General features: G+C 36.2%; 1 protein-coding gene across 1 annotated transcript; it reads left to right on the top strand.

Moving 5' to 3' along the window:
• The first annotated feature begins 15,308 nt into the window (after positions 1 to 15,308).
• Positions 15,309 to 19,083, top strand: LOC143616467 (proline--tRNA ligase, chloroplastic/mitochondrial-like). The gene is made up of 11 exons (XM_077089285.1): positions 15,309 to 15,590; positions 15,667 to 15,723; positions 16,372 to 16,482; positions 16,628 to 16,714; positions 16,809 to 16,922; positions 17,005 to 17,211; positions 17,960 to 18,097; positions 18,220 to 18,381; positions 18,455 to 18,654; positions 18,737 to 18,820; positions 18,928 to 19,083. The coding sequence occupies exons 1-11, from the start codon at positions 15,309 to 15,311 to the stop codon at positions 19,067 to 19,069; spliced, it is 1,584 nt and encodes a 527-aa protein (XP_076945400.1). The 3' UTR covers positions 19,070 to 19,083.
• The last annotated feature ends 3,598 nt before the right edge of the window (positions 19,084 to 22,681 follow it).

Below are 22,681 nucleotides of genomic sequence, written 5' to 3'. Positions count from 1 at the left end.
AGTCAGCCTGACCCGTGCAAAAAGTTGTTTGTTTGACCTGAAGTTAATTTGACGCATTTAAATGTCACTAATCTCTACAAATATCATGAATGATTATTGTTAATAAGATGATTATTCACAAGGTAGTTAAGCTGTTACAGGAATCAATCACTATAGAGGATTGAGGAAGGTCATTCTCCACTCAAACTGTTACAGGAAATATCTCTGTAATTTAAAAATTAAAATTTAAAAAGAATATATATCTTTGAAAATTGCTTGGATTGCAATAAATAATCTAAAATCTATAAACAAAACTTGTGTGAGTTTCAAACTGCAAACTGATCTAACCCTTTTAACTAACTTTTTTAATTTGACCAGTTTTAAATAGTACCACAATTGAATTGATAATAAGTGAATGGCCCGACATAGTAAGGGTGAAAATTTACAACAGGAATCTTATACGAGTTCGCCTTTGAGTTTTATGCGCCAACCCACAAGACAACCCGTTTAGCATCCTCAGGAAACAATCTAAGCAAATGAATAATGGATAAAACTTGCAAGGCAAATAATTGTGTTAAAAATGATAAAGTATGAGTAAGCTTTTAGTATAGTTATTATCTGCAAGACAACACAATTCTAAAATCTTATATATTTGTGATGATAACAGGGAAAGATATTGGAATGCAACCTCCAATGACATTATTGCTCAAATCTCTATGAAACATATCATCATTTTAAACCAAATTAATATTTAGAAACTCATGTTGTCATTCAAGTTGCTTTGTTGATCATCATTTTCTATATCCATATTCAAGTTCAAATCAATTTTTAATGAATGACCATAAGGCTGAGGGGTGTGGAGCGCGAGAAAGGGCGCGTGAGGCCATCTGCTCGCGCCCCGGGGCGCGAGCACCACACCACCGAGGCGCGAGAGGGGCGCGAGCGCGGATTTCCAGGCGGGCGCAAGGGTGATCGCGGGAGAAGAGAGAGGAAAAGCTGGTGGGCCCACCCAAAAGAGCCGTTGAGCTCGGGTATTTTTTTAAAAAAACCTTTACAAAATCCTATATAATACCCCTAAATCAACCCATTTTAATCATATCAAACACAACTTCAATCTCCAAACTCATATATAATATCCCAAACTCCTTTATAAAACCCAAAATTTTTTTCCTATATATAACCCATTTCATATAAATCAATTACCACAACTTCAAAAAAAAATCCAAAAACAACCCATCGTCCCAATTTTTTTTTAAAAAATAATGTCGTCGTACTCGTCTGATTCCGACTCCTCCGAAGAGGATGATTTGCTTCTTCATGTAGGGGGAGTTTTGACCGCAACCGTGGTCAATCTCTTGCAAAATCAAGCCCATCAACCCCGACTCCCGAGGGTTAGAGCACCACCTCGTGATCGTGATCGATCGGGTGCTAACGATACTTTGATGAGGCATTATTTTAGCCCTCAACCGGTATACGCGGAGTCGGATTTTCGAACTCGTTTTCGAATGAGCAGGCAATTGTTCACGCGTATAGCGAGTGATTTAGAGGCACGGTATCCCTTTTTTCAACAAAGGGAGGATGCTAGGGGTCTTCCCGGTTTTACCCCTCTTCAAAAATGCACGGCTGCTATCCGTCAATTAGCGTACGGCATCTCGTCGGACGCTTTGGATGAGTATTTACAGATGTCGAAAAGGGTTGCACGTGAATCCCTTCATTTTTTCTGCCAAGGTAAAAAACATTAATTTTACTTTTTATTAAATATTTATTACATTTTGTAATATATATTGTACGTAGGAGTCATATCGACTTACGCTCGGAGATATCTGCGTAAACCTACAACGTATGACATCCAACGCATATATGAGGTGCACGCAGAAAAACATGGTTTTCCTGGGATGCTAGGTAGCATCGATTGTACGCATGTTGGATGGGCTATGTGTCCAACGGCCTGGCGAGGTCAGTTCCACCGTGGTGATCATGAAGGGCCAACCCTCATACTTGAGGCGGCGGTGTCACATGATCTTTGGTTTTGGCATGCTTTTTTTGGTGTTGCTGGGTCAAATAACGACCTTAATGTTATCGATCAGTCACATTTGATCAACGACCTTATCGACGGGGTTGAACCACCTCAATCTTTTGTTGCAAATGGAGAACTCTTCAAGTACGGGTACTATCTGGTCGATGGTATTTACAACGAATGGGCTGTGTTAGTTCAAGCTTTTACAGATCCAATCGCCGACAAACGGAAGTATTTTACGAAGAAGCAAGAGTCTGCTAGAAAAGATATTGAAAGAGCTTTTGGAGCTATAAAAAAACAATATTATGTTCTGGCGAACCCGATACGTTATTAGACTCGGGAGAGGATAATGGACGTCGTCTACACGTGTCTTATCCTACACAACATGACGTTAGAAGACGAGGGCAAAGCTATATGCCAAAACTACCAAGGTGACATTCCGCCACAACCGTCCACAATCAGTGATCAACAAAAACTTCATAACATAGCAAATATCAAGAGCCGTGAGATACACGGGGAGCTTCGACATGAGTTGGTTGAACATTTGTGGGCGAGGCGACCAGATGATCTTGTATTAGATTAGTTTTATTATTAAATATTATTGTTTGTTTAATTTTTAGTATGTTTTTTTTTATTATGAATTTTCAAAAAAATGTGTGTTTTTTTAAATACTTTCTTGTTTTTTTAATAATACGTTTTTTTAATACATTTATAAAAAAATAAAAAAATAAACCGCTCGCGCCCCCTCTCGCGCCCCTCCACACCAGGGCCAGGGGCGCGAGCACCACAACCAACACCCATCTTATCAAGTTTCACTCTCTGCCACACGTCACAATATTATTGGCTGGAGCCCGCACTCGCGCCCCCTCCCCCACACCCCTCAGCCTAAGCTTTAATTGTTCCATTATACATGTAGCACTCAAATCAAGAATTTTGGAGACTACCTTATCTAATTCCTTGAATCCTAAGTCCTAAATTTATTTAAAAGAACCCCTGCAATAGTATCACTCAAATATATGTATTAATTCCGTGTTTAATGTATTAATATTATATACTTTAGTATCAAAAGTGTATAACAGTATATGAATGTAGTATTATTAGTACAAATATATAGTAATCAAGAATAGAGGTTAGGAACACAACAAAAATTTGAAAGTAGACTGTGATACTCAAAATTTTATTATGTATAAAGTATATATTGTAATCAAAGTAATTAATAATTTTTTTTGAACAACTAATTAAAAAAAACATATTCGATTAGTTTGATTACAATATATAGTTTCTACATAACAATAAAAATTTTTGATTATTAGAGGCAAAAGGGGAGGAAAATAAAAGGTTGTTGTTCAAAGAATTAAATTTTGTTATGATTCAAAGCACTATTGTGTATGCTATAATCAATATCATCGTAAATGAATAAAACCCAGAAACCCTAACAATATCACAATCAGCAGAGTAGAATCAGAGGAATGTTGACGAAAAGAAAGCGATGAATAAGAAATGAATGAAAGATATAAATTTCAGATGAATCTTACCGTAAATCACCTCAAAATCGGATGAGGATGACCTGGAGATGGATTGAGAGAGGGTTTCTGATATGATAAGAATCGAAGAACGCCATTAGTAACATACAACGTCACCGACGGGGGGAACACATAGTTTGACGGCGATGAAGATGAAATTGGAAGTTTTGGACTGGTCGCCGGTGATTATGAATTTGGGGAATGAAAGCTTAGGTAGCATGATGAATTTAATTTTTCGGATCTGGTCGGGTAAAAGGATCTTGGTGGGAGGCGGGATATTGAGAGCAAGAAGAGGCTAACAGCATGACACGTGGCATAAGAAAAGGTTTATTTATTAAATAATATAGATTAGCTACTTAATGTTCCACTATCTATGTAGAAGGAATGTAACATCACTTTTTGATTAACTAATTACTAACCTACTCAACAACACATAGTTTTTATTTGTTTTAAGTAGTAGTTACGTCTCCCTTATTTTTAACCATGGTTGTCACTTGTCAGCATTTTTTTTTAGTATTTTATCTTCCCATTTTCCTTTTACTGTTATTCCTAGTCTGGCGATTTTTTTATAAAAAGGTTTTCATCATTAAATTTAATAAATGAGTAATGTCATAGCTTTTGTGTATTTAACTAAACTCATGAATATTGTTTATACGAATACAACAAGTTTTAATTAATACAATATATAATAACAAATACTATAACATTTATAAAAAAAATAATATCTTAAGAATTCTATATAAATTAAAAATATATAAAAATAATTAATAAAAACAAGTCAAATGAGAGCCTAGTTAAAAATTCACCCAAGCCGCAAGGCAAACTTAAGCTTGAAGGTCATATAGTTTACACCACTTTGAAATGTTAATATTTTCAAGAATTAAGTAGATAAAGGATCAAAAGTGATGTTGCATACAGGACATGTACTTCAATATGCAATAAATAAAAAAGAAGGTACAAGTTGTAAATACATAGTTAGATTGGGGTGAAATAGCTACAATCTTATTAGGGGGTGTTTGGTACAGAGAATGGAAAAGGAGAGAAAATAGAAATGGAAATGGAATTGTAGAGAAAGAGAATTAGTATGGAGAATGAGAATCATTTCTCTTGTTTGGTACACGAGAAAATAAACAGAGAACTCTACCATACCCAACCCCACCTCCACCCAACCTGACACCACTCACCACCGCAGCCCCACCACCACCAGCACCACCACCACAGCCCCACCACCACAGCCCCACACCACCAGCACCACCACCACAGCCCTTTCTTCAACCACAGCCCACCACCACTGGCTGCCGCCACCAAATCCCCTTCTTCAACCACAGTACACAAGAAATTAAAAAGATTCAAATTTTTGGAACATAAGATATAGAAAAAGGAGGCTCAGATCTGTCATCACTGCCTCTTTGGAGATTTTGTGGTGGTGGTTGTGGTGGCGATGATGATGATGATACTCAGAAGCCACCTGCGACCACCGCCGATTTCCACCACCACTGTCACCCACCTGCGACCACAATCACCCGACCATCTGAAAACCCTAACCTACCACGAACCACCACTTGAAACCCTAATATCCGTTCACCCGTACCACCTGCAACCTACAACCGGTTACCATCTCTGTGTTCACCACTGCGAACGGCGGAGACGGGGTGGTGGTTGCAGACTTGGAGACGAGGTGGCGGTTGCAGACTTGGAGACGAGGTGGCGGTTGCAGACTTGGAGACGAGGTGGTGGCCGGAGACGAGGTGGTGACATGCTATGAGGAGGCTGCTGAGAAATGGATTTCTCTTTGTTTTAAAGAGAAATGGAATTCTCTAGTTTTAGAGAAATAGAAAGAGAAATAGAAATGAAAAGTGGAAAACAAACAAAAGAAATATTTCTAATTCCATTTCTCCCCAATCAAATCCCTCTACCAAACACCCCCTTAATGTGTAGGCTAGTGATGTAATGCATTGGAGCAATTTATGAAATGCGTCAGTATTACAGTGTGTGTGACTGCATCATCTGAATCCTTTAGTAAATTTTCCATCAGTAATATGTTAGAACTTATGGCTTCTGTCTACACCATATCTAGCAACTTATGTCTCCTTTTCATGGGCATTTGTACGAGTTGTAATGCATGTAACACAAGTTGTTAGGATGTTATTGCGGTACGGCATTAAGAACTAGATTCTCTCTATGTGGATGTTGATCAAGAAACACATTCTTTAATAATAGAAGACATAACATAGGATACTAAAGTTAATCAATATCATATTCCTTTTCTCTGTATAAGATTTTTAGTGATGATTGATTATATTTTTACTCGGTAAAAAAAACTTAAAACCAGTATAAGGTCGTTATTAGAGGCTGAGGGTTGTGAGGGTTAACATTGTTTATCAAGGTTTTTGAGGGTCAACATTATAGTTGAGTGACGGCTAGGAAGAAAGAGAAAGGTGTGATGTTACAAATATTAAGATTAGCCACAAAGTATTGAATGATGATAAAAGGTTCACATGAAGCCAAGACGAAGGAGATACATGGTGATTATCACCCCTCGTTTAGAGAAAAGAAAAAGAAGTTGCGAGGCCTACTGACTGATGAGTGCTAATTGGGCCGTGTTCAAGAGCTAAACACAACACTAAGATGAGGCGGGACTAGTTTTGGATTTACACAATTCCTTAACTAAAAATTACTATTAATTTCAATGTAAGTGACTAATATATGTTGGTAACTTCACTAAAAGCTAAAAGAAAACCATATACAGTTCAAACTTAAAATATTGACTATGCCATGAACTGCTAGAATAGCTCGATGATGCACTAATATTCTTTTCTACTAGATGATATACAATCTCATAAATACATGCTAAAACCGTCTTTTAGTATTTTACACCAATAAGCCTGCTTAGCTTAGAAAAGCATTTTAGTTATTAAACATTACACCCGTTTCAATTCTGTAACAAGATCAATAATTGTTTTACAGCAAGCCTGATCTGTATAACATTAAATGGCTTTTGGTTTGACAACAAATGCATGTAGTTTCTCACTAAATGATTGTGGTGACTTGCAACGTGTCAGGGTAATCTCCATGACATTGGTGGCTTAAAAGAAGCATGATAAGTAGGAATGAGCAAATGATATCGGGTACCGGTACTGACCTTTTGAAGTATCGGGACTGGTACGGCACTAGTATTTCTCGAATTTTTTGCTTTTAGAAACGAGTTAACAATTACAATTTTAGATAAAAGTAGAAGAATACCTAAACTGAACACGTAGAAGTCAAACCATGGAAGAGGGACTGAGGGAACACCGGTCGTCGGCGACTCGGCTACAGCGTGGAGGTCCAGTGACTAGAGGAGGGCAATGCGGGGTGGAGGCAACGTGGGTGGACAATGGCTGAATAAAACTTTCTTTTGTTAAAGTCTAGCCTAGTCCAAGCTTAAGGAAAACAATGACCAAAGATTTTATTTGGTTTGATCCTTAATTTGGTTGGACTTTAACTTTAGTTGGGTTTTAATTGGTTTTAGCTTTTAATTTGGTTGAGATTTAAATAAATATCGGTAACATTATATTTTTTCAGAGGTAGCGAAATACGAAAACCGACTAAATATAAAAAAGTTTTGCAGTGCTGACGAAAAGTTGAGGGGTAGCGGATGTTACCCATGCTTAGTAGCTAGGTCCACCCCTGCGGTCGAGTTTCTTCGTTATTAATTTCTCATAGCATAACATTTAACTATTAAAATTTGTACTTAAATCTTGCAAATTATTTGTAATTTTCCAAATTCTATATATTACTTTATTTGAAATTCCGAATCGTGTGTATAATGCTAACAGTCATTATATTTCACTTAGTAGAGAAATATTACTTTTGCTAAATAAAATTATCTTATCAAAATTAATCAATTAGACATTTAGACACCTATAAAACTTTTATTGGTAGACAAATAACTTCCGCAAATCTAAATTCATTATTCATGAATATCGAATCATGACTTCTTCATGAGTCTCATTTTATTGCATGTACATATTGGGTTTCAGCCCATTTGAAGAAAAGAAACATAAATTGTGGCCCAACTAAAAGACTTATCTGGCATTTTGTATACTGTAAGTGTACCCATTAAACATGTATATCATAAGTTCATAACGACACTCTTGAAACCAAACATTGAAAGTTCTAAAACAGGCTCGAAGATGATTCATCCAGCATTACAACCTCAAAATTGTATTAAATCAATTTGTTGTAAACACCTCAAACTCGTAATTGATCAAACAAAACAGCCTAAAAAATATCTAAATTTGATTTTCTAAAACACAAGAACAACGAATCGAATGAGAGTGGAACCGTCTGACCAAAATTATGGTCAGAATTGTAATTTGAATGATAAAATGTTATCTATATTTACAATTATTCTAATGGTGTAAGAGATAATAATCACAATAGACCCCTTGCCTCCTTCTCATTCATCATCAAATATATATTTACAATATTGTGACTATCTTTGGAAAGAATATAAATTATAACTAACACAATATATAATCAAATGTCTTCTAAACATAACATATTCTATTACACCCCCGCAGTCGAAACAGGAGGTGACCGAATGCTGAGACTGGACCGAAAGTCTTGAAAGAGAGCCCGAGGTAAACCTTTCATGAAGATGTCTGCGATTTGGTAGCGTGTAGGCATATGAAGAATCCAAACGCAACCCCGGTGGACCTGCTCGCAAACAAAGTGAATGTCGAGTTTAATATGTTTAGTGCGTTGATGTTGAACCGGGTTACCAGAAAGATAGATCGCGCTAACATTGTCGCAATAAACAAGAGTAGCACGTGACAGGAGGCGATGAAGCTCAAGAAGGAGATTACGTAACCAACATATTTCAGCAACTACGTTTGCCACCCCCCGATACTCGGCCTCAGCACTGGAGCGGGAGACGGTTGGTTGGCGCTTAGAAGACCATGAGAGGATTATTACCAAGATAAACACAGTAGCCGGAAGTAGAACGCCGGGTATCTGGGCACCCGGCCCAGTCAGCATCTGTATAAGCAACAAGGGAGAGATCTCTGCTTTTACTTAAGGTAAGTCCGTGGTCGGCGGTGCCTTGAATGTATCTAACAATTCGCTTCAAGGCATCCCAATGATCGATCTGAGGGGTCATGCATGTGCATGCAAATTTGTTGTACAGCGTACGCGATATCGGGTCGAGTGAAGGTTAAGTATTGAAGTGCCCCTGCAAGACCTTTATAGAGGGTTGGATCTTCAAATGGTTCCCCGGCTTGAGATCCAAGTTTCGATTTCGTATCAACCGGTGTATCAACCGGCTTACAAGCTTGCATACCTGCTCGTTTAATGATATCGAAAGCATACGCGTGTTGAGATAGGAACATGGTGTCCCCTGAGCGAGAGACATGAATACCCAAGAAATAATTGACTGGACCAAGATCTTTCATAGCAAACTCTTTGGCAAGATCGGCCATGAGATACTCCCGAAGGCCATCAGTGGATGTTACAAGAAGAATGTCATCCACGTAGAGGAGAAGGTAGGCGGTGTGGTGGTTATGATGAAGTGTGAATAACGATTTATCACACTTGCTTTGTGTAAACCCCAAAGTGAGAACATAACTTGTGAAGCGTTGATACCAAGCTCGTGGTGTGACACTTCGTGAAACAGGTCATCTTCCGTACATTCCTTAAACATACTTTCGTTAAATTATTTCCCGAATGATTAAAATTTGTAAAGTTTAATCATGACGAGACTAGAATAAGCCCGCACATGCACAATATATAGCATATAAATAATTTACTTTTAACTAAATTACTCAAATTTTCGGAGTTATCTGCCGGATACGGACGTTGGTGATAACTTTAACGACTCGTTATTATAACTTATAAACGTTTTTTTTAAAATATTCAAGCGTCGTATACAAAACGAATTAAGAGCGTTATTATTTGTTCTATTTTAAATTCCTATGACGCACTGTCGTCACTAGTATATAAACATACTAACACGTAGGCTCGTTTGACATTTAACATAATCCTAAACTAACAATATATATGTTTAACAAAATCCTAAATAATTTGGTTGTCATTCATTGTTATGCAATGACCAAATTATATCAACACTGCAACTGAATTCAACTAAATAGATCATATACATATATAATGCATATTTAAATTCAAACAAAAAAAAAGGAAAATAAAATAAAGTAAAAAAAAAATCTATCACCCACCTACTAAATGAGATGTCAACAATCAATCAATAATAATAATAACACAAAGAACTACACCTGATGTTATCCATACAAATTATCACCATACTTTCTTTCTTCTAGAGCCACTCTAAGTCTCCAACCAAGTTGCTTGTTTCAGTATTCAAATTATATCCACCATCTCACATAGAATAAAAATCTTCACTTACTTTCCTTGTCTCTTTCACTGCTCTACTCAACCAAACCCATAAAAATTTCAAATTTATCATTTCATCCAACGTGATCGGTTATCATTATTTTGAATTAAACTAAAAACTTTACTTGATTCTTTTCCTATAAATTTACAAGTCTCCATGTGAAGAAACAATAACCCTAAACTCAATCCATTTTGAAGATCACAACATGCCTTAATCAACCTCTCCTCTTCTCAACAGCAACTCCAAGAACCAACCTACGTGCTACAATCACCTTCCACAACCACAAGTCACCACCTTAGCAGCCACTAACCTCCATCTTCACCACTCAACACCACCACCCTTACCGTTTTAAACCACCACCACCAACATTCACGTACCTTCCACCTCCTACCACCCTCCCTCACGGCTGTTCTAGCACTACCACAAGCCACCACCCTCCACTTCTCCTCACGCCCTCTCCGGTTCACGGTCGACAACTCACAACACTCCACAGCAGCTCCGCCACCTTCTCCGTGCACAACGACACCGCCGTAGCATCACCGAAACATTACCGCGACAAACCGTAACAACCCCGCGATACACTACCGTCAAACCGTAGCCATCTATAACCACCTCACCCCCCCCCCCGCGGCCACCGCGAACCCCTGCCCCGGAATCACCATCGTCATCCACCACCTTTTCGCTCTCTAGGTATACATATATACTCACTCTCTATTGTTTTACATACTAACACATGCACACGTACACACTCACTCTCTCTCTCTATATATAATCTCATTCTCTCTCTCTCTTCGTTTAACATACAAACCCACGTCTACACCCTGTACTAACCCATGATATCTTGTATTTCAAGAGTCCGAACGGTGAAGGCATCCTCCGAGTTAACCGAGTTTCACGTGGAGAAACAAGCTTAAGACTCTAGCCTCTCGTTAAATCCCAATCCTAGAACTAAGTAAGCTAAACTTTCCTAAGTCTAGCTTTATGTTGATAAAATATGTTTATGCTAAGCTTTCATTTAAAATAACAACCAACCCGCATTAGCATGTTTGTAATGAACCAAAAACTTAACGAGTGTTTGTTCATACCACAAATCTCGCATACACGCATTTGGTCTCAAAGTCTTAATATACTGTTTCTATAATATCAATTTTTTTTATATTTATGTTCACGGTATTTAAAAATTTAAAAGAGACATTTCCATATTTGTTTTAAAAAGTTGAAACCATATATGTTTATGTGAATGATAAAAAGAACAAACACTAGCTAACTAGTTTTTCTCAAAACATGAACACATGTATGTAAATAAATCTACTGTATATGTGGTTTTCAAAAGAAAAACTTGACTTTCAAGTACATACCCCAATGTTCTTCTATGATTATATATATATATATATATGTGTGATTTATAAATAAACAAATAAAATAGAAGACTTAATATTTTTGTCATTCATGAATCCTACATAACATTTATATAAATGAGTTTCATCATAGTTTCAATAAATAGTTTTAAAACTTTACAACATGAATTATGATGGAAACAAATATACTCTACAAAATACTAAGTTACAACATGATAATAGATATCATATATGTTGAAGAAAAACATATATTCCTTGAACTTAAAAATACAATAGACTATCACCAAAGGTTGTCCAAAATTAAATTAAATGTTCGGTTGGGGAAACCAACCGGCACAAACGGAATAAACGAAAGAGCTAGTTAGGTGAAAGCGACTAGCATAAACCGACTTGCGAGTCAATAACGAACTAACTGACCTTAAGCTTTTAGGACGTGTGAAGGCAGAGGAACCGGGTCTAAATTACAACTGCTAGCATACAACCACTAAATTACTCGTTTACGCGTTTAGGTGATCCGGGGCTCCCGGAATCGCCCCTTGTCGTCCCAAAATGGCTGGAAGTCGTTCTCCCTGATTAGGGTTCGTAAAATAGAAGATATAGGCCAAACCTGTTTTTTCCCGTCTTTTAGGCCCGTCGCGTAGCACGATGGTCATATGACCATACCATCGCGTAGCGCGATGGTAGATAACCTCATTTTTTGATTCCTCTCGCCGAGAAACCCAAAATTCATATATTATGGGTCCCGTAGCTCATTTTCTAGCCTAGGATATGCTCGTTTTACTTCCTGGTCGCTCTTTGTGAACCCATCTTGTTCAATTTTAGCATTGGCTTTAGGTTTCTCATCCAAACTCCTCCCGAATCCTTCTAACACTTCCTAAGACTTCAATTTATGCTCCAGTATTCCCGATATATCATTCCATGCTCGTACCAGTCTCCAATTTAGCATCTTTAACGATCAATGACCTGAAATACAAAAGCATGTATGAAGTACCAAAGTTCTAATAATATACTAAACAAAACTACATAATTAACACATTAATATATATACAAAATACCCGAACATCAGTGGGTGGTGGTATGTTGTGTGAGTTGGCAGGTAGGGAGGAAGGATGTGTACTATAAGTATTGGGAACATGAGTTAACTAAGGGAATGGGGGGTCAGATGTAGGCGGGGAGGAGGTGGTGGGTGTGGAAGTATGATGTTGAGTAGCAGATTGGGTCGAAGTATGTGGGCTGTGGGGTTGGGGAGGTGTATCCGTAAGCTGGGTTGTGTTAGGGGAGTGGGAGTGGGCCATGTGTTGGTTAAATGTGGTGGAAGGTGTTGGTTGGGTTTCGACAGTGGGTTGGGAAGATGAATTTAAAGGTGTGGATTGGTCCATTAAATTTGGCCAGTAAAGGGAATGAATGGGGTCATTTAAGAAGTCATATTTAGGAAGTGGTGAAGAAGAATTGGCAAAAGGAAAAATGATTTCATCAACGACGACATGGCGGGATATGATAATTTGATTGGTGTGAATATTTTGACATTTATAGCCTCGATGGTTGGATGGGTATCCAAGGAAAACACACGGAGTTGAGCGGTTAGCTAATTTGTGGATTGTAGTGGAGGGGAAGAGGGGATAGCATAGACATCCGAACACACGAAGGTGGTCGTATGCGGGGAAGCGGTTATTAAGGAGACGGGTGGGGGTTTGAAATTTCTGTAGTTTACTTGGTAGAATATTAAGGATATAGGTAGCCATGTCAAGGGCATGGTGCCATAGGTGGGGAGGGAGGGAGGCACGAGCGAGGAGGGTGCGAATGAGATTCTTTATGGAGCGAATTTTTCTTTCCGCCTTGCCCGTTTTGGGACGACGTGTGTGGGCAAGAGAGGTGGAATACCATTCCATTTTGAGCACTAAATTGTTTAAAATTGTGATTAATGTATTCGGTTCCATTATCACATTGTAGGGTTTTAATTTTGCGTTCAAACTGAGTTTCAATTAGTTTATAGAACATAATAAACGTGTTGAATACTTGGGATTTATGTGCAATCGGGTAGGTCCACAAGAAATTGGTATGATCATCCAAAAACAATATATAATATCTATGTCCGCCCGTGCTAATCACGGGTGAAGTCCATAGATCACTATGAACAACGTCAAAGGGGAAATAAGTACAAGAAGTAGAATCATAAAACGGTAAACATGTACTTTTACCAAAAACACATGATTGACAAATGTTTTTATCGTTCTTGACATAAGAAATAGAAGTAGAGTTTTTCAGTTTATTCAGTAAATCATGTCCCGGATGACCAAGACGACGATGCCAAAGGTCTTGTGAAATAGCAGCAAAAGCGGATGGATTGGTGAGACTTGAAAGCATGGACGGAAGCAGATGATATAGATCACCGCTACTGTTGCACCGGAGAATAGGAACTCGGGTCTTGAAATCTTTCACAAGAAAACCAAAGGGATCAAATTCAATGGAAATCCAATTATCAATCGTAAGGCGGCGAACTGAAATTAGATTTTGTATTAATTTAGGTGCGTATAGAGCATTGTTGAGTTTAAGAGGAGGGAAAGGTTTAGGTAGGGTTTGATTGCCGTATCCGACAACCGGAATGGTCATGCCATTACCAACAACAATATTTTGAGAAATGCCGTTATTAAAAAAGGATTGAAAATTACCCAGATTATTCGTCATATGCTGTGTTGCTCCAGTATCTATGACCCAACTTTGGTGCGGGGGGTTAAGAGATAGTGTAGGAAGCTTGCTCCATGTTTGTCGGTGCATATGCTGTGTATTGGGCTTGAGTGGGCTGATTTGTATATTTGTATGTTTGTGGCCATTGTGAGCCGTAAGGATCTTGTGGTGGACTATGTACCCACTGTTGACCAACTTTTGTGGCATGTGAGGTGTAATTGGATTCCATTGGTGTAGTAAGGGAGATGTGATTGGAGGAGAGGAATTAGATTGAAGAAAAGGAGGCGGCAGTTAGAAGGAGATGGCCGACAGGAAGGATTGTATGGTGGGCTAGAGTTTTTTCTCGTGATACCATGTAAGAGATAATAATCACAATAGAATCCTTGCCTCCTTCTCATTCATCATCAAATATATATTTACAATATTATGACTATCTATGGAAGGAATATAAATTATAACTAACACAATATATAATCAAATGTCTTCTAAACATAACATATTCTATTAAATAGACCGATAAGGGTGTAAATGAGCTGAGTTTGACTACTAGTTTGTTGGTTGTGTTGGGTTAGTCCGGGTTGGTTACTTGAGCAGAACCTAGATAGTGGTGTAAGCGAGCCGAGCTGAGCATGAGCTCGACTCGTCTAGACTTATAAGAGCTCGAGCTTAGCTCATTTCAAGCTTTTTTTCTAAAGCTCAAACTCGATCCGTGAATTGTTTTTTAAGTTCGGGTTTGACTTGTTTGCTATTTTTAAATTAATTTACACATGTTTTTAATTATTTTATATATTTTTAAAGAGAACCCTTAAACGAGCCTAAACTCTGCTCGAGCTCGTGTAGTAGCTTAAACTCCGCAAAGTCCAGCTCAAGCTCAGCTGTTTAGTGTGAAGTTAACATATAGAAATCCAAAAAAGATAAAAATTAAAAAAAAAACACAAGGTTCCCGAAAGGCTCTACGAGTCTAGACGAGCTTCTCATACAAGACTGAAGCTTGAGCTCGATAACTAAACAAGCTTTATTAGAGGCGCGGACTCAAAAAAAAAAGAAAATACTAACTTATTTTGAGCTTGTTACCGATATTAGTTAAGCGTAAGAGGGTGTTTGGGATTGCTTATTTTCACCAATTTATAACTTATTAACTTTTTGAAAAGTAATAAGGTGTTTAAGATTGTGTTTTTTTTTGTAAAGGAAAAAGTTCATCAAGTTAATAAAAATTTATAACGAAGCAAAATAAGAAATCCCAAACATCCCCGATTCCTAACTCGCAAAAACGTTTACACTCTTGACCATAGATTTTGCTCAACCCCTACTACAAAGACAAAATTTGGCCAACAGTCAAACCCTCATCCGTTGTGATGGGGGCTCTGCGGCTTCCATGTCTCACTTCCATATTCGCCGTCTCATCGGCATCCTTGTTTCCCCGTTGCCGCAACAACCACCTTAATGTTCGGAAGCTCAGTTCTACCGCCAAGGTTGAGGTCGCTCCGGTTCAGGAGCAAGCCATCACGCCTCATTCTCAGGACTTCAATGCGTGGTACCTCGATGTCATTTCCATGGCTGAGCTCGCTGATTACGGTCCGGTTCGTGGCACTATGGTCATTCGACCGTACGGTTATGCCATTTGGGAAGCAATTCAGGTCATTTTGAATTCAAAGCATTAACAGCAATATTTCAGGGTTATTAATTTAGTAATTTTTGTTTTAAACTTTGCAGGATTATTTGAACATTAAATTCAAAGAGACAGGTCATAGTAACATGTATTTTCCACAGGTGTGTATTAACTTAACTCTATTGGTTAAACGAACCAAATGCCTTGTTCATGTTTGTTCATAAAGCTTTTATAGTACAAGTGAAGGAAATTTCTTGTTCGTGTTCGTTCGTTGAGGAAATGAGTTTGTTCGTGAACAGTTCACAAACAATGTTATATATGAAATGATTTGACCAACTGAGACTGGTCAGTGTCAACGGTTTAGTCCAGCTACCAAATTTTTGTTGGTGTTTTGTTTAACTAACAGATATGTGTGTGTGTATTTGTTTTATAGTTAATACTTCTGCTTAAATCTATATGATAAGATTAGAAGAGTCATTACAAAAAGTCAAAAATATTAAAAACCTTAATAAGCAAACATAAGCAAAAATACATTAACGAACATAGAAGACATAAATGAACACATTATCGAGCATTCATGAACACAATTGAACGAACATGGGCTCTGTTCATGTTTGCTCATTTAGTTAATCGAAAGAAATTCCTTGTTCATGTTTGTTCATTTATTAAACGAACTTCCCAGCAAACAGTTCTCAAACAGTTTGCCAAACGTTTGGTTCGTTTACAGCCCTAATTTTAACAGAACTAATAATGGAGTTTACTTGTTTATTAAAGCTTGATTAAGCAAATGTGATTGTGATTGAATGCAGTTTATACCGTATTCATTTATAGAGAAAGAAGCCAGCCATGTTGAGGGTTTTAGTCCAGAGTTGGCTCTTGTGACAGTTGGAGGAGGGAAAGAACTTGAAGAAAAACTTGTGGTACCGATTTAGTTACTTTAGTTTGATATTGTTTTGTAGTTTATGGATTTCTAAGATAGAAATGAAATTTGTTAATGCTGATTTTAAGTTGGTAATTAAGACCTGAGTGTGACTTTGATTCTTGCAATTCGTGAGGCTCTTGCAGGTTCGACCTACTAGTGAAACCATTGTTAACCACATGTTTACTCAGTGGATTCAAAGTTATCGTGATCTTCCTCTTATGATCAACCAGGTTCACATCTAGTTTAATACTTTAATTACTCATTGTCATGTTTATATTTGTAGCACTTTGTACTTATTTTTTATAAAATGATTATTATTAATAGTGGGCGAATGTCACACGATGGGAGATGCGCACAAAGCCCTTTATTAGGACTCTTGAGTTTCTATGGCAAGAAGGGCATACTGCACATGCTACTTCAGAGGAAGCTGAAAGAGAGGTTTGTAGTTTGTGTATCTTTTATATATAAAAGATACTATCTTTTGTTCTCTTTTAACAGGTTTGTGATTCTCAAATTTCAGGCGATGCAAATGATTGATGTTTATACAAAGTTTGCTTATGAGCAAGCTGCAATACCTGTTATTCCGGGTCGAAAATCAAGGGTCGAGACGTTTGCTGGAGCAGATAGAACTTATACCATTGAAGCTATGATGGGTGACCGTAAGGCCTTGCAGGCTGGAACCAGTCACAATTTAGGGCAAAACTTTTCTCGTGCTTTTGGAACACAGGTTTTTTTCTAATCATATTCATGCTTGTCACTTTATATTGTTGTGAAATGTTTGGCATGTTTAAAAAGAGTAGAAAGGAAGAGAATTTGGTACTTATGGTAAAAAATTCTAGTTGCTGTTGACTGGATTTTAGGATTGTAAAAGAACCGAATGAACATGGCGAGAAATGTTCATATTTGTTTGTTTAACTTTAACTAAAAAAACAATCGAACACAGAAGATTAAACGAACAAGCTTTTCTTGTTTTGCTAAAAAAATGAATATGATTGTGTTTGTTTATGTTTGTTCGTTAACAGTATAAATGAATAGTTCATGAATTTAATTGAATGGCGTAACTGAACGTAAATGAAGGGAGATAAATGAGCATAACCGAGCGAATAACAATTAAAGTATACCTGAGCATCAAACTGTTAGGCCTAAAGAGCTTATAAGTCTTGACTCTAGACTATTTTGTAATGGACCTGAACTTCTGAAAATTTTAAACAAATTTATAAGCAAACGTAAACGAACCAACATAAACAAGTTTAAATGGATGAACAAGACACATGCTCATGTTTGTTTGTTTAACTAAATGAACAAATGATGTTCGTGATAGTTCGTTTATTAAATAAACGAACAAAAACGAACTTCCTGTCAAAAAGTTCGTTGAACATTCTGTTCGTTTACAGGCGTACCAGATTTTGCTTGTGAATAGATTTCTTTAGAATCCAATATCTTATTAATAACCAAATTTATTTGCATTATTAAAGTTTGCTGATGAAAATGGTCAAAGGCAACATGTATGGCAAACTTCATGGGCTATAAGTACTCGATTTGTTGGTGGTATCATCATGACGCATGGTGATGATGCTGGATTAATGCTTCCACCTAGACTGGCTTCTATACAGGTGCTATTCTTTAATATACATGTTGTGATATTTAATATTAAATACTTTCAGAATTGTTACACTTTCTGTGCACTTTTATTATCATTATATTTTCATGACAAGTTTGCTTTCATGATTCTAAGGTGGTGATTGTACCAATTTGGAAGAAAGCTAATGAGAAAGATGAAGTTCTTGATGCTGCATTGTCGGTCAAAGATGTTCTTCACACTGCTGGGATTAAAGTAAAGCTAGATGATTCTGATCAAAGAACACCAGGATGGAAATTTAATTTCTGGGAAATGAAGGTGAGATATTAACTAGAGTTTTGAAGTAAATATCATCTTTGTAAGTTATTTTTAATTTAGTTATCTTGTGCAGGGTGTGCCACTAAGAATTGAAATCGGTCCACATGATGTTTCAAGCAGGAGTGTGGTGATATCTAGAAGAGATATTCCTGGAAAACCAGGGAAGGTTTTTGGAATATCTATGGAAGATCCGGTTCTTGTACCCTATGTTAAAGAAAAGCTGAATGAAATCCAATCATCCCTTTTGGATAAAGCTATAGCTTTTCGAGATAGGTATGTGCAATATAGTAATATACTTCAATGTTTATTAAGACACAAAGGGTATCAAGGCTAACGAGTATTGATCGTACTTCAGCAATATTGTGGATGTGAGCTCATATGATGAACTCAAAGAGGTGATATCACAGGCAAAATGGGCCAGGGGTCCGTGGGTTGGAAGGTATGTTATGTTAGCTTTATTTTTTCATACTGCATTTTTTTAACTTTGTGAATGCACTTAACTATGCATTCTTTCTACATCTAACCTCTTTCTGTCAACTTTTTAAGTGATGAAGATGAATTGAAGGTCAAAGAAGAAACTGGGGCAACAATTAGGTGTTTTCCTTTCGATCAACCTCAAGGGCCAAAAACGTGCCTGATGACTGGTAGTCCAGCTGAGGAAGTTGCAATATTTGCTAAATCCTACTGATGAACCGCCCTATAACAGAATGAGGTATTCATTCTATTCTTCATTTTTTTAGATATGTTTTAGTTACTCTAATTGTTTAACTTGTCAACAACATTGTGCTGGTAATATTGTGGTATTATGTTATCATACAAAATAATAATACTAGTGCATTGAATTATACAAGGGCATTTTTTTACCACATTAAGTTGGTTTGGTTTTGGATTTATACTTCTTTCAGCTTTTTATTTTTTCATGTCTTGTTTATTTGGGTGTAATTAAATTCTACCTAAGAGGTGGTAACAGCATCTTTAATTATTATAGAGGGTTTAATGTTAAAGAATGTTTGATGCAGCCAAGTCAGCAGTAGATAAGCAAAATGAAGAAAGAAGCACGTAAAGAGATCGGAAAGGAAGGTATCTTCGAGGTGGTGTGGAATGAAAAATATGCAGGTGGAGGAATAATTTGCTCTATAGCAAACATAGACAATTTCTTTCGTATGCATTCATTACTTTTTGACAATAATCAACAGATCATGTTGTGTTTAATTTTATTTTTTTCAGTATTCATGTATTATTCTAGCGAAATCTTATAAACTAGTAAAAGATAAATATGGTGAAATGAGTTGAAAGTGTGTTTTATATGCTACAATTTTGACTTTCTTAAATAGATTTTTATTTTTATACATTTCTTATAAACATATTCAATACATTAGTTATCTCGACTTGTATTAAGTCTTTTGTTTCACTGCTAAATCTAGCTAACCTGGATGCTCAAAAACTTGGTTCTGTTAAACCAGCAAGCTAACGGTTCAGTTCTCGGCCCTTGATTTGAAAAGGTTATTTTTTTGGTGGACTCAAAACTGGGTATATTCTTTAGTGAATATAACTAGATTAAAAGTTCGTGTCGTGTTTATATCTTGTCAGAACCAAACTGATTTTTAACTGGTTATTTAAGGTTTTGGTTGGTCCTGGCCAGCTGCGCAGCTTTAGATTCTATCTGCTTATGCATTATGCAAGTAACTAAATACGAAAATATCTATTTATCTATGCATGTCTTTTAACAAATAAATTTAGATAATATGGCAATAACAGAAAACGTATTTCTAACCGTTTGCAAAAGATAGGGTACGTGTGGCCTTGAGCATGGCTGGTTTCAGTATTTCCACATTCTTCTCCTTAGCATACAAAGTTGGATAACTTTTATTAAGTTTGTCTAAAAAATGAGTAAAAATAAATCAACACCATTTCACATTTTTCAATAATGGTGTTGAGAAGTAGAGTGTTATATACAATTTATGAATAGATGTCTTAAAATTAAAATAAAAATCCAATATCATCTTTTATAACTAAACAGTTTATAACATTGCTGGTGACTTTTGAGATTAAAATTTCTCATATCTTTTATTATTTATTCATAAATATGTTAGTTGTTTCTAAAGGGTCATGGATGGTGGATGAGTGGGAGAAACCTTGTGATAATTTGCTGATAGAAAATTGTAATAATGGTTCTGTTGAAGAAGCATATGAATTGATTGAAGATTTGGAGGTGACGAGCACAAAGAAATAGTATTAGTAATAGGTAATAACACATCATCAGATGGCGAGAGTTTAGCAAGTAAATAGGATATTGTTGCCTACAAACATAATCTAGTAAAGATAGGCTGCAACCATGCATGAGAGGATAACACAGTCCGATGACCCGGTTCAACCACCCAACCACCCAAAACCGTCTAATCGATTTGAAGATGGTCCAAACCAGGCTCGGTTCTTTGTTCGACCCTCTCAAAACACTCAATTATTCATATGTTTATAATAAGAAGAGCTAAAAGAGTGACAGCACCACTCTACCAATAAGTCTTAATGGCACACCCTACTACCCTAGACAAATGGTTGATTTTTACCATCCATTAGGCTATATATGCTCGTGGGTATAGCATGCATAAAACAAAAATGTAAATAATCTCTCATTTAATAAACTTGATTAGGCATTGACTAAAATTTCTTAATTATAGTATAACTAAAATTGTATGTTAAATATATGTAAAAGTATAATAGGAATTATTGAAAAAAGATGCTAGTTATTCAAAAACTATAACACACGCGGTTTATATAAAATCGAAAAGGATTACTAGAAAAGATATTTAATTATTCAAAATCTATAACACGCGGTTAATATAAAATCGAAAAACGTTATAAAAAGGAAAAAGGGAAAAACCATGTAACGAAAATAAGTGCTGTGTTATTAATGTATATACATGGAGTAATAATAATAATTAGGATTCGCTAGAAGTTGGCATAAAAAGTCAATTCCGGCCCCACAAAATCACATGATCGCATCTAAATTAGAGAAAAAAAGGTCTAATACTCTAATAATAGGATAGTATATCTTCCACTGACAAACCTTTAACGATAACCTTCAAAATTTAGTAAACAGTAGCTTCTCCGCCAATCACTCATGCAACTGTTTGTAGTTAATTACACATATGGTCTTGATTTCGACAATATAACTCGTTCCATACTTTAATTTAAAGGTAAGTTTTGAGGTTTTGCCGTTTTGCTTTTGTTTAGAGCATTCTCATCCTGTTCCCTATCCCTATATCCATATATATCATATAATTACACTAAAAAACACTACATTTCTCTCTCCTATTCAATTAAATAATATTTTTTATACCTTTTTCATTACAGTTTTCTCTTTCCACCCTATAATTTACAAAAAAATCACTACCTTTTCTCCAAATTTACAAAAAATCACTACCTTTTCTCTCTCCACTCTATAATTTACACTCACAACCCCACCCTATAATTTACAAACCCTCCTCACATAATTTTAGGGGATGGGTTGGGAATGCTCTAACAAGGTTGGGATGTAAAGCAATCTCCGTTAATTGGCCTGTTAATTTGAAGGACATTTTAGTCATTTAAATTTAAAGAACTAATTATGTAACTTATTGCGTAACTTATGAATGTTGTTTGATCGTTGGGGCACTTTGTGTATTTACATAAAATATTAAAAAGGTAAAGGATATATTAAAAAAGAACGAAAAGAAAACATTTTTTTTTATTTTAATTCGTAACTAACCTACTCTTAAGTAACATATAAACAGCCTAGATATGTATATGACAGGATTTAAACCATTCACCTTTAAAATAAAATAAATGATATGAGTAATCTACTAATGGTAACATCCACCCAACCGTCACACAACCCTTGCTGAAGGCAAAAAAACATTTTGGTATTTAAGCCATATTTAGGTGGCTTTTCATTAATTTTTTTTAGAGGAACAAATTCGGTTTCAAAATAAAAATAAACTTTGAACTTTCAAATAAAAGTTAATGTTCCAAGAGGTATAATATGGTCGTAAAGTGTCTCCCCTCTATTTTAGATATCAAATGTTCAAATCATACAATGTGCACATATAGATAGTTTAATAGAGTATTTAGAAATAGTTAGCTTGCTGTTCAAAAAATAAAATGAAAAAGTTAAATATTTAAGTTTATGGAAAATCAAATGATTAAAATCAGTATAAAAATATGTATCAATCTAAAAAGCAAGAAAGATATTATTAAATCTACTCTACAGGAGAATGACTAAGAATAAAGATCTCGAAACAAATGCATTTAGAACTCTGGC

This window comes from Bidens hawaiensis, unplaced genomic scaffold (genome assembly GCF_021521415.1).
Source record: "Bidens hawaiensis isolate Kalapana, Puna unplaced genomic scaffold, B.hawaiensis_p1.1 tig00047501_1, whole genome shotgun sequence".
Lineage (NCBI taxonomy): Eukaryota > Viridiplantae > Streptophyta > Magnoliopsida > Asterales > Asteraceae > Bidens > Bidens hawaiensis.
Note: the sequence above shows the minus strand (reverse complement) of the source record. Positions and strands in the feature narration are given on the sequence as shown.

What these genes read in the sequence shown, in the direction of transcription:
- LOC143616467 (XM_077089285.1), top strand. Translation starts at nt 15,309, where the DNA reads ATGGGGGCTCTGCGGCTTCCATGTCTCACTTCCATATTCGCCGTCTCA. An exon ending in AACTTGAAGAAAAACTTGTG is followed by an intron (nt 16,483 to 16,627) that starts GTACCGATTTAG and finishes AGGCTCTTGCAG; the next exon opens with GTTCGACCTACTAGTGAAAC. An exon ending in GCTATAGCTTTTCGAGATAG is followed by an intron (nt 18,655 to 18,736) that starts GTATGTGCAATA and finishes ATCGTACTTCAG; the next exon opens with CAATATTGTGGATGTGAGCT.